Source organism: Squalius cephalus (genome assembly GCF_949319135.1).
Source record: "Squalius cephalus genome assembly, chromosome: 3".
NCBI classification, from domain to species: Eukaryota; Metazoa; Chordata; class Actinopteri; order Cypriniformes; family Leuciscidae; genus Squalius; species Squalius cephalus.
The window spans coordinates 10,430,862-10,443,418 of NC_137124.1; the positions used below are offsets into that span (position 1 = coordinate 10,430,862).

A 12,557-nucleotide genomic window follows, 5' to 3' on the forward strand; every position below is an offset into this window, starting at 1 on the left:
GACAGATTCCCGGATGAGAGAATAGTATTAAAGTCCCCCTGTAGTCAATAATTTGATCCCTTAAAACTCAATAATTTGATCACCAAAATGACATATTTAAAAGTTTTTTTCCTTGAAAAAAATTCATCATGCCTTAAAATAGCTTGAATGCAACTCTACACCCTTGCCTCATTTAGTATACGCAGTTCTATGAATATGCAAATTAGCCCCGCCTCGAATCACTCACACCAGCTCAGAGATCCACTCGTTGATAATCACATGTTGACCTGATTGGTTAAAAGGTAGTTAGTTTGGTGTTGTCAGAAACACCAGCGATTTCAAACCACGTCTTTGGTTCACTGCAGTTTTAAGGAGAAAATACTCAGCAATGGTGTTGACTTATGAATTTGCACATGGTTTGTCTTAAAGCACATTAAAAACAACACATAGACTTAGAAACAACATTAAAAACATGATTTTCACCACAAGGTAACTTTATGACTCAGTGGTTGTGAAAGTGGGATCACAGATTTTATATTTAACATATTTAATTATATTTTATATTTAAGCAATTATACATACACACTGTGTGTGTATATATATAATTTTTTTTTTTTTTTTTTTTTTTTGTGTTTATCAACATTATACCACAATTGCTGTACTAAACCCAGAATATCCCTGGAATAATTTTGTCCTCTTAGCCAGATGTGGTTGGGTGTGCATGTACTGCAAAGCATAAATTAAGTCCCAGAGTAGTATTTACAAGTATGCATAGGTTTAAGGGTACACAAGTGCACAAGGAACGACATTCTCTGAATAAATGGATGGTGTCCCAAAGTGTGCATATGTGTGCAGACTGTGGCGGAAATCTAAACTATGATCCAGTTAAGCAAAAACCCCATGAGTAGTAAAAAAAAAAAAAATTTTATTACCCAGTTAAGCAACTATATCAGTGTAGGGGACCGTTACAAAACTGCTAGAGTCTATGTGTGTACTAGGTGTATAGTTTTTTTTGTGTGGGATTAGGAGATTTGAAAATGATCTCAACTTCACTTTACCCATAACTCTCCATTTAGGTAAATGTTATCTTGTGGTTATGATTTGGATGAATGATCTCTCTCACTCTCTCTCTTTAACACACTGGCACAGTAGAGGAATTCACCTCCCTCGGTGCCAGTAGCTGCGCTTGTCTAAATCCAGTGCTTTCCAGCACACTCAGATACACGTGGCACTACCACACATCAAGAGCGCAGTCCTGCCAGAGCTTCAAACAGTCTTAGAGTGTGTATGGGTGTGAAGGTGTGTGTAGAAGAGACTTTGAGAAGCATATATTAAGAGGCTGTCGTGCCAATAGGAGGATACTTTCCCTCTCATGCACATACAATAAAAAAAAGCATCATTATAATACCATCCTAAGTAAGAGACATTTATTTCTCAGGCTTTCTGATGCCATTCCTTTCACCCTCAACTTTCTCTCTCACCACTTTCCTTCCATTTTCTTCCAGTATCGCAACCTCTAATTCTTCTCATTCTCTATTTTCTTTCCCTCGACTGCGTGTGGGAGTTTGGATGTGGCCAGCGAGACCCAATCTGGAGTTCAGCCAAGGAAACTGCTTTCATCGTTGTTCCCTCAAAAGCACTGAAAAATAAAATGTTCATACGATTTCCTCAACTCCCACAACTTGAAAACACAATCTGACTCTGTTTCTCTCGTCTGTCTCTCACTTTCTTTCCCATCTTTTCTCCATCTGCCATTCACACACTGTCTGTCGGTCTCGCGTTTTCTCTCTTTCACTCCCATTGTGCCATCTCTTTCTCACCCTTGTACCATATCTCCCTCCTCCTCTCAGTCGATTTAATCCTTCCTCAAATTAAGGAGGTGGAGGGGGGGGGGACTTCCCATTCCACATTCTCTCCCAAAAATCTATTTTTGTCTGTGCTCTCTTACTCTACTCGGACTGAAACATTTTATTGAAAAAAGAAGAAGAAAAAAAAAACGGAGCAAGGGAGCGATGAGTTCAAGCCTACTGGAGCTGAAACGCACACGCAAGGGCAGAGACACACATACATACACACACACACACACATAGAGCAGCCAGGGAGAAAAGCCACAAACAAAAGGATCATTTATTACATGCAGAAAAGGGGGGTTTGCGGTTGTGACCACGTTGGACCAGCACAACGTTGGCCCCTTCTCAACATTCACAGCCAGCACGCCGCATTCCCCCCAGTGCCCATGCCATGCCGTCCACTAACAGCAAAAGACTCACTTCACCCTTCACATTCACTCTTCTTTCTCTAGTTTTTAATCCAACTGTACACTCTGTGATAGTCTTATCATTTGATTTGAGATCAGGCTGCAAATCCGGGCCATCAACATTTGAGTTTTAGCAAAAAACTAAGAAAGCGATACTCAGATCAAAGACTTCTACGAACAACCACTGCGTGCTTTCTCCTATTCTGCAAGGGTCACTGTTTTCTCGCATAACATAAACTGAACACGGAGATTCAGACATATGTGGTTTGCCTGCTCTGTCGATATTTGTACAAAAGGACAATTTATGCAAACATCCCATCACTGAACGGCAAACCCGAATCTAGCCACAAACCCATACGTGCATTTAAAACACGCAGAGAGAACTCAAAGAGACGGTAACTTAAACAGAATGAAAAGACTGTATTTAGCCATTTACCCTGTAATTATCATAACTATCGAGGACACTTTAATGTTTTAGCTCAAAGATAAACTCTGGAAAATTCTAAAATACATTTAAAATAGTAAATCAAATTTAGGATCCAAGGGACTGACAGAGGCGGCAGACAAAACCAATGGTTATGAGATTTGCGAAAGGCAACTTTCCATTGCTCTCTGATCAGTATTGTTGGCATAGTAATGCCTGGTAGACAGGTGGCTCCTGTACATGTATATAGAGGCACCAGGTGGATATGAATAAAGAACAAAAGTGAACCATGGCCTCATAAAGTTTTGTTATGGAACAGGCTGTACTCTGTTTTCAGTGCATCATCACAACCTGTTATTGACTAAAGCAGAACTAAAGATGAGATAAATACAGCAACACACTGAAAAGATATCAGACACGATTCTGTCATCAGGTGTTTTAATTAGGTGCTAATATATTACAGTGTAATATAAGTTTATATACTCCTTGCAGAATTTGCTAAATGTTTTTCATTCATTAAAAATAATAAAAATTGCATTTTATTTATTACTGCCCTCTGTGTCCTCTCATTTCACATAATTGATATTTATATTCCAAGACAAAAATAACTGCATTTTCACACATTATCCTTTTAATTAGTACATTTTATGCATTTGGAAGGTGCTTTTATTCACAGCAACTTACACTGCATCCAAGGTATGCATCTTGGTGATAAATGACTGTTTGTATGTTCTGTGAAAAGGCAACACATTTCATTTAAAACCAAGTAGAGTAAACTTTTGAACAGGATGATCGGTGTAAAAATATTATTTTGTCTTGTGGGAAATATCCTATGAAATATCTAGCTTCTGAAAAAGATCTATTATCTATTATATTTGTATAAATTCTGCAAGAGATTTATAAACCAAGCAGACAAGGTATGCAAACTTAGGCACTGAATTGTATAATGGACCTGTTCGGTTTGGTGAAGCTAGGAATAAATCTTATATTGTATGTGAAATTTAGAATTCAATACTTTTCAGACTAAACTCATTTTTAGATTAGAGCTGATCTTACCTGTACCATCATTGCTGCTGCTGCTACCTTGGTGTGTCCGTAGCTCCTCTGACTTGTAAAAGTCAATGCTAGCATACATGTTGAGGTTTGAAGCACTCCCACCTGAACTTCCAGCTCCTACGGAGCTCCCTGCTGCTCCTCCACCCAGCACAGAGGAAAAGATACGGGCAGCAGGTGTGTGGACAGCTGCTTGCCCATCTGTAGCAGCATGGGAGCTTTCCTTGTTAGCCAGGTCCAAGTCTATGTAATTGAGGCCCTGTTCCATGGATGATGTCTGTGAAACAGATAGACTGGGTAGTCCAGGGTTGATGTATTGAGATGAGATGTCTGCTGAGCCACTGTTCCCCCAAAGCATACCATCAAAACCAAGTCGACGGCCCATCACTTGAGAGTGATCAGGGAATGCAGAGGATGTTGCAGAGCAAGTTAGAAGTGAGGAAGGAGCTTGGAACGTTTCAGAGCAATGGCGTCGACAACCTTGTGGATCTGCTCGGATTACTTTAGCCCCGTGATCTGGGTTTGGGACTTTGGCAAGTGGAAAGTCTAGTCCCAGTCCCAAACCTAGGGCTGGAACTACTGACTCAGGCTGGTCTGGCAAAGAGGCTTTTGGTGATGTAGAACTTAACGTGCTGCCTGAGTTCAGGCTAAAGGCCATCTTTGTGTAGTCACCACAGGCTGTGGGTGGGTCTCCTGGCTGTGGTACAAACACCTGCCTGCTTTTTCTAAGTCCCATCTCACTCTCTGCATCATCCTCATTTAGAACTGAGGAGCTGTGCTCATCATGAGCTTTAGGGGCTGCTGCAGGCGTGACAGGAGGGGTAGGGAATTGGGGAAACCCAAGTGGTGTGAGGGAGATAGGCGAGGGGGATAGTGAGACTCCTAGCTCCATATTGACATACTCAGAAGCAGTTAATGGAGAAATGGGGGTGGAGGAGCTATGTGAGAATGGCATAAACCCAGCAACACAAGAGGTAGGCCTGGGTAAGTGGCGGTGGGTATTAGGTGGAAGAAAGGCATCTTGCCGAAATCCTCCGGTTCCATTACCTCCTGCCTTTTGGTTCCTCTCACCCTTAAACTCAATGCTGACATACTCCCCAGGGCTCTTAGGCTCGGGAGGAAGGGGTGTCTCACGGACTCTGGGTAAAGTGTTGGCTTTAGAGACATCCACAAACAGGCTAAGAGGTCGGCCCCGCTGACCAGGATGCCCTTGCTTTACCCTTCCAGACCCTTGTCTTTGCTGCAAGGATCCTTGCTCAATGTCCTTTGCAATTGCACCTGCTGCTTTTCCTGTCAATTTGACGGCCTTTTCTTCACCTTCACCCAGGCTCTCGCTGCTAGCAGAACTGGAGGAGTATGAGGACGACGAAAGGGACAGATGTCGGCCAACAGGGGGTTCCTGATGCTTAGACTTGTTATTACCAAGCCCCCTACCTCCACCCAGACCTCTACCACCATTAACCAAATGCTTCCCTCTTCCTGGCCCTTCCTCAAAGTGTGTTGAGGGATTATGTTTGTATGAGCGGGGTAGAGAATAATAAGAATATACCATCTTGGGTGGAGGCTGCTGAGGATGCAGGTCAGATGGAGTGTGGGGCTCAGGTGGTGGTGGGGTACTATTGGCAGAGCGGGCACTTATAGGTGACATATTCATGTAGTCACTGCCAGTTCGGCTGTCGGCACTGCTACTCCCAACCCAGGCAGTAGGGACCCCTCGTTGGTCTGGTGAACAGCTACTATTGGGAGACATCATCATGTAGCCATCTGTACCAGAAGGTGGTGGACGGATCTGCCGTGGTGGTGAAATGCTATTATTGGGGGTCATGGCCATGTAGTCATCTGCAGACTTTGAGTCTGGATCTGAAACTGTTACTGAGAGGGAGTGAGAAAGAGATACTGGGGGAGCTGAAACTCCTGGTAACATGGACATGTAGCCATTATCTACTGCTCCATTAGCTCTTCCAATGACAGCAGGGACACTCATTTCACTGCTACCAGCATCACCTTTAACATCTGCAGCTACTTCCAAGTATCCCGTTTCACTTGCTGTTGCTCCAGAATCCTGCCTTGATTCAAAGGATTCTCGGCCGGTGGTGTGAGTCATAATTGCATAGTCATCCTCTTCAGCAGCTTCTTCCCCAGTTCGACGGAGTGGTGCAAGTCTCTCTAAGGCCATGGGTGGGAGGGAGGCCCGCTTGCTCATTAGCCTGCGCTCCGCTTCACATTCTCTGCTAGAAGAGCGCCTCAGAACCCTCCTGGTCTGTGGCAATGCATTTTGGCTTGACTGAGTTTTGGAAGCCCCTCTCTGACTCATAAGGATGTAGTTGGATGCTTCATCCCCAAGAGAATGCCCACCTAAGCTACCTGCAGACCCTGGCTGCATAGTTGGGGTTAGCAGAGAGTGCTCACCAGGGCTGGAGCCGTATTCATCCGATGATCCGTAGTCGCTAAGAGAACCAGAGACAGAGGGCTGTCTGAGAGGTATTCTACTGTACACGCTACCATTACCACCCCCAACACTGCTGTTCGTCCCCGTTCCAATTGCACAAAACTCAGATCCATGTCCTGTCCCAGAAGGCAGGCTTGGTGCAGCTGGGGTTGAGGTGGATCTCATTAGTGCATGCTGTGCCTTGACTGGGGTTTGAGCACGAACAGATGTTGATCTCAGTATAGGGGTATTGGAACATGACCCATTAGTCGTTGGACTTGAGCATGAAGCAATCCCTCCAGTTGTTGCACCACCTCCATCATCAAATTTTCCACCATCACTGGATGTTCGAGTTCGGGGGAAGCTGTGGCGAGAAGTCGGAGAAGTGTTATTACATCCTCCAGTTGTCCCTGGTGGCTCGGTCCGTGGACGTCTTGTGAATCCAACCTGGCTGGGTGGAGGATTAGGGTGATGCCGTCGAGATGGAACACTAATAGGATTTGATGCAGTGTTGCCACCTCCCACTCCTGCAGCAGCTGACTGTGACTTGCTACGTTGGCGAAACTCCTCACTCAGGGCCTTCATGGCTTCCAGCAGAGTTTCATGCATATTCTGTGCTACCACAGAATCTTCCACTTGCATCCAAAACTCTCCAGGGCCAGTTACTGCTGAACGACCCACCTCCACGAAGAAGAAGTTTTCGGAATGACCACAACGCCTCACATTCATCAGCTGGAGCACAACAGCGGCTGCATCAGAGTTTAGCTTGACAAAGTTGACTGTCTTCTCAGTCAGACAGAGCCTGTAGATGCCAACCAGGTTCTTGGCTTGGCCAAGACCTTTAGGCCAAACTTTTACTTGCCAGACCTCCTTGAAGGCAGGACCAGGGGTTGGTATTCCATAGTCTCCCCCATTTGCACTGTCACAGAGTGCTTTACCTGCAGAGAGAGAGAGAGAGAGAGAAACATGTCAGTATAACCATACACAATCAGATAAATTTAGCAATCCACCATATAAACTCAAAGTAAGCACATCTTAATATAAATTTTAAACAAACAAAAAAAGTAATGTATCATGTAAAATGTGACCAAAATGCATTTTAGTAATTCTCAATTCTAGAAATGTCTGAGTAAGCAGAAAGCTTCATCTTTTAAAACTAGAAGTGGTTTGTTAACAAGTGCAAACAAGGAGGACAAAGGTCACTGATAAAGGCTGAAGTCAATGGGCCATTACTAATACAACTGCAAATGAACACTTGATACTCATATGAGATGCACTGTGAGTCAACAGCCAACAGTCAATACTGCAGTGTATGCAATGTGTCCCAGGGGATAACAAGATTAACAATCTGTGGCCTACAGAATCATGCAATTAAAAGAATAATGCAGTAAAAGACGCCTTTTAAAATAACTAGCAGAGAAAACCAAACATGACTGTCACACTTCACTTTTGAAAAGTTCCAGCATTAGTCAATATAAATGAACATATTGTTGTTCGTATCTACAGTGTCAGAACAGTGGCATAGTCCAGCTCGAGTCATTTCCTGATCCTCTTCTCCCCAACCATTTCTGTCACATAACTCTCAATAAATGTAGTGAAAATAAGTAGTAACAATATACTGCATGCCGGGCACACAAACAAGCTTGGTACATAGTACACTTTCCAAATCTGCAAATTGGTAAACAAACACCCCACAGGACCCTTCTGCCCCCAAACACCACACTTATGGATCCCTTTTGAATATCGAACCTGTAAATATTTTAAACTGCTTGCATGCTTCATATAAGGCCACGGGTAAGTCAGAGACAGGGCCTATTTATTGTGATGTACGGTCATAAAGACATACAATAAGGAAATATTCAATCAAATATCATACAAGCCTTTGATGGTTTTCAACACGGATACAGACACACAGTCACTGGTTGAAACTTTATGAGAACAATGTGGTAGGCAGTGCCAAACCTTTTATAGTCCCATTGATTTTCTTTAGAAAAACCTTGACATTGAGGCCATTAGCTTGGTTACTTCTCGATTTTTCCTACTGAGAAAGCATGCACATCTTCATTAAATCAACTCTCCTTTCTGCATGAGTTTCCAACAAGTCTTTTGTTTGTTCTCTAAAAGGTAAGGCCTGAAGCACCTGGTTAATAACAGAAAGAGTGCAAATCAGTTGACAGATTGAGGAGATGTTCACTGATAGTAAAGTTTCTCATTCTCTCCCTCTCTATTAGTACAAGTGCTGGCAAAGTCCTACAACCAACAGCTCTGTGAAAACACACAAGATGTTCATAATCCTGTAGGAACTCGCTCTTCAAGTCTGTTTCAAATTTGATGACTTTTCTTAATCTGCTGCAGCTTGCCCCCCAAAACCTGCTTGTCGAAATCATTACTCTCCGGTGTTTGCATAATATTTGCTTGTCACAAGTTTGAATAATTGTACTAACTGTATCAACACCCCTCTATGATCTGGAAATAGTGGAGCTCTCATTACTATACTATGCAAAATCCGCTATTTTAGTGCATAGCGTTTGTGACGCTAAATCAGAGTCAGAGTCAGTGTCCCTGCAAAAAAGGCATGTTCAAACGCTACTTCACTGCTTGTACTTATTGTTTGGATACACTTAGCTCTAGTAACCTACACACACAAAGAACACGTCATTGTACCCAGCCTCTTGCTGTGAATCTGAGAATCACAATGCTTCCAACACAGATGAAACAATTACAACCATATGCACAAAAAGCACACAGAGCATGCATAAGAAGGATCACCCTCCTCTTCTGTCTGACAAACATATCCGGTACCGTTTCCAGAACATTTCTGTTGTGGTCACAAAATTGCATCATGTATTCTTTATTCCGTTCTTTCACTTAAATGGAAGAATGAGCAGCTTCATTCAAAGGTGGTTTGCCCCAATCTATGCGTGTTTGATTTTATGTGTTCTAGGCTCATCTGAATGCTTGTGCGAACTTAAGTGAGGTTGGTAGCCTGCATTAGATGAGTCAGAGACAAAGCCACACATTACTTTTTAATGAGTATCCATACGAAGGTGTACGAGTATCCATCTCTCTCTCTCTCTCTCTCTCTCTCTCTCTCTCTCTCTCCTACTCTCCTGAACACTTGCTTTTAAAAAATACACAGTCTACATTTTAAAATGCAAGAAAATAATAGAAATGAAGAGGCTTAAAGGTCCCGTTCTTCGCGATCCCATGTTTCAAACTTTAGTTAGTGTGTAATGTTGTTGTTAGAGTATAAATAATATCTGTAAAATTATAAAGCTCAAAGTTCAATGCCAAGCGAGATATTTTATTTAACAGAAGACGCCTACAGTGAACGGTTGATTTGGACTACATCCCTCAACTTCCTTCTTTAATGACGTCACTAGAACCGTTTCTTGACTAACCTCCGCTCACAGGAATACACAAAAAAGGAATAGGCTACACGTTTGTCGCCATGTCGTCGAGACGCTGTTATTTTCATCCCGAGTCAAATCACCTTTGTTTTGACCCGCCCTGATCGAGTTCACAGCCATAGATGAGAATGTCTCCTCGTTGTAGGTATTGTGTGGCTGGATGTATTAATCCACATAGCTCTCTCTCTATTTACTCCCGAAATCTGAGGCAGCCGCTGAAGAAGAGGTGGAATTATTTTGTTTTTTAAAGAAAATGCTCCCTCAACTCTACCGAAATTCGTTTATGTACTTGCGCACTTCTTATAACTTAATGTGTTTACTCAGCTCTTACGGTGATTTTCTGAAGTAAAACTTACGCTTCATCTTTTGTGTGATGTACAATAAACTTTATTAAACTCATCAGTATATGTTTGATCATCATTCGGACCTGGTCCGAAACAGCAGACTTGTAGGCTATTAATAATGGATAGGCTACATACAAGCAGATGACAAATACGTTATAACCATAATTAAACTACTAAACTATACCTGTTCCATCTACAGCACTCTGACTCGAAATTGACACTTACTGAGAGTTTCTGATATTATCATCATTTCCGTGAGATGAAATTGTCCTGAGAGACTGAGCGCGAGCTCGTGAGGCTCCGCCCCCTGTGCCGTGCAGCAGCAGCTCATTTGCATTTAAAGGGCACACACTAAAACAGCGCGTTTTTCTGAGCCCCAAAAAATGACAATTTAAACATTCTGTAAAAAACTATGTATTGGGTATTTTGAGCTAAAACTTCACATACACACTCTGGGGACATCAGAGACTCATTTTACATCTTGTGAAAAGGGGCATAATACGGGACCTTTAAAGTTACAGAAATAACCAGATGTTTTAAGTGGTTGCTAAACCATTGGTAGTGGGTTTAACATTGTGTGATTGCAAGATGATTATTTAGCACTGGATAAAAAATAATAAAAAAAATTCACTCACAAGTCTCTATGATATTTACTAGATATTTGGTCCCTCCTTCAGTGCACTTTTTTTCTTGATATGAGACTAAACAAGAGGTCTCAGAAAGCCCCCATCATTCGACAGCCACCCCTCATTCTTTCAAACACTTCTCTGTGTTTATAATCAGCACTTGCTTCAAACTTTGCACAAGCACACGCCACATGAGGCTGGTTGTGGTCCCTGGTCTGTGCCTTTATACTTTGAACATGCCGTCCCGATCAAATCCCTCCATTTGATATTGTGTATTGTGATTGATATTGACATCAGAGCACGATCAACATTTTAACAGCAACTTTGAGCAACTGTGCCAGAATAGGTGGGAATGCATCATTGTAGCAGCAACTGGCTGCTGATCTCATGAGAACAGAATTTCACAGTACATCTACAATTACGAGGAGGGCCTTGCTAAACACTAGCGTGATGTCTACAAAAAAACATGGCAGCAGGGTCATACATAAATCAGAACTTTACTAAAGCTTTCATGAGACTGTGAAAGACAGGTGAAGGAAAACAGTTGTGTCAGGAAGTGCACATGGGGAGAACAAAAATAGCTATTATTTTCAGTGCGTGTGTATATCAAATAAAGCTGAACCTAAATGTTAGAATAGTCCTCCTAATCCAGCTTAATATGCAGAGACAACTAGCAGTCATTTCAGGAGTGTAAACACTATGGGACTGTGGTGCTTTCAAAACATTGCTCCCTCTATTCAACATTAACTAAAACATACTTATATTAAAACTAGTTATTTATTTTTATTAGTTAAGATATTTTTAGTTGCATTATCGGTTTTTATTTTGCATGACTGGGCCATTCTCCTTAGCTCTAGATCAGATTAAATAAACCCAATAAATATGATCAGATTAATTATCCATATAATTAATGGTCATATACCCCTGCCATTCTTTATTAGATCAAAAATAGAGTAAAACCAGTTATATTGTGAAATATGATTGCAGTTTAAAATAAACTGCTTTAAATTTTATTTTGAAATATAATTTATCCCTGTGATTCAAGCTGAATTTTCAGCATCATTACTCTAGTCTTGAGTGTCACATGATCTTCAGAAATTATTATGATACGCTGATTTGGTGCTCATGAAATATTTGTTCTTATTATTAATTAAAGCAGTTGTGCTGCATAATTTTTTTGTGCAACCATGATGCATTTTATTTCAGGATTCGTTGATGAACAGTAGTATCAGCATTTATTTGAAATGGAAATACTTTGGAACATTATAAATGTCTTTGCTGTCACTTTTGATCAATTTATAATTTAATGCATCCTTGCTTTAAATGCACAAATACTCAGTGTTGGTGGTAACGCATTACACGTTTTGAGAGTTACGTAATCAGTTTACTTTTTTCAAGTAACTAAAGTAACGCATTACTTTTAAATTTACAACATAATATCTGAGTTTACTCAAATACGTAACACAAGTTACTTTGTTTTCACAATTTTTTGACTGACAGTTCACATGTTGAGAGAAATCATGAGTAAGTGCAGAGGTGTTGTGTGTGTGAACATGATGGATATTGTAGCTGTAGACTCATCTCACATTTGCACAAAAACACATTCAGTATTCCTCAAAATGAATAAAAACAGTGAAATGCAAACTCAGAATAAAATGCAAACCTGCTATAATTAAATGTTACATTACACAAATATACTTTATGTATTTATTCTCACTTTATTAACCATTGTCTTTGCTGCTGACCTTCGATGATCCCATTCAACCATACGAATACGTAAAAATGACTTTAGATAAACATCACATTTGTATTTTCTTTTTTGTTTGTTTATTTTAATTGTCCTATTCTTCTACGATCCAGAATGGCAGCACAGCTGAAAGGTTTGTTTGAGCTCTGCCTTCTACTGCACAGGTGTGAATTTGCATTTCCTTCAGCCTGAGGGCTGAGGCTTTTTTGTCATTAAAAAACAAACAAGCAAGCCTAGATTAGAAAAAGTAACACAAAAAAACCCCAGTGCATTACTTTCCATAAAAAAG

At 41.2% G+C, this 12,557-nt stretch overlaps 1 protein-coding gene across 1 annotated transcript in view; it reads right to left on the reverse strand.

Moving 5' to 3' along the window:
* Positions 1 to 12,557, reverse strand: part of LOC307156400 (insulin receptor substrate 1-B) — a 56,904-nt gene that overhangs the window by 29,833 nt on the left and 14,514 nt on the right. The window contains exon 2 of the mRNA XM_079867724.1: positions 3,717 to 7,079. Within this exon, the coding sequence (XP_079723850.1) occupies positions 3,717 to 7,079 (3,363 nt within the window). The remainder of the gene's footprint in view (positions 1 to 3,716; positions 7,080 to 12,557) is intronic.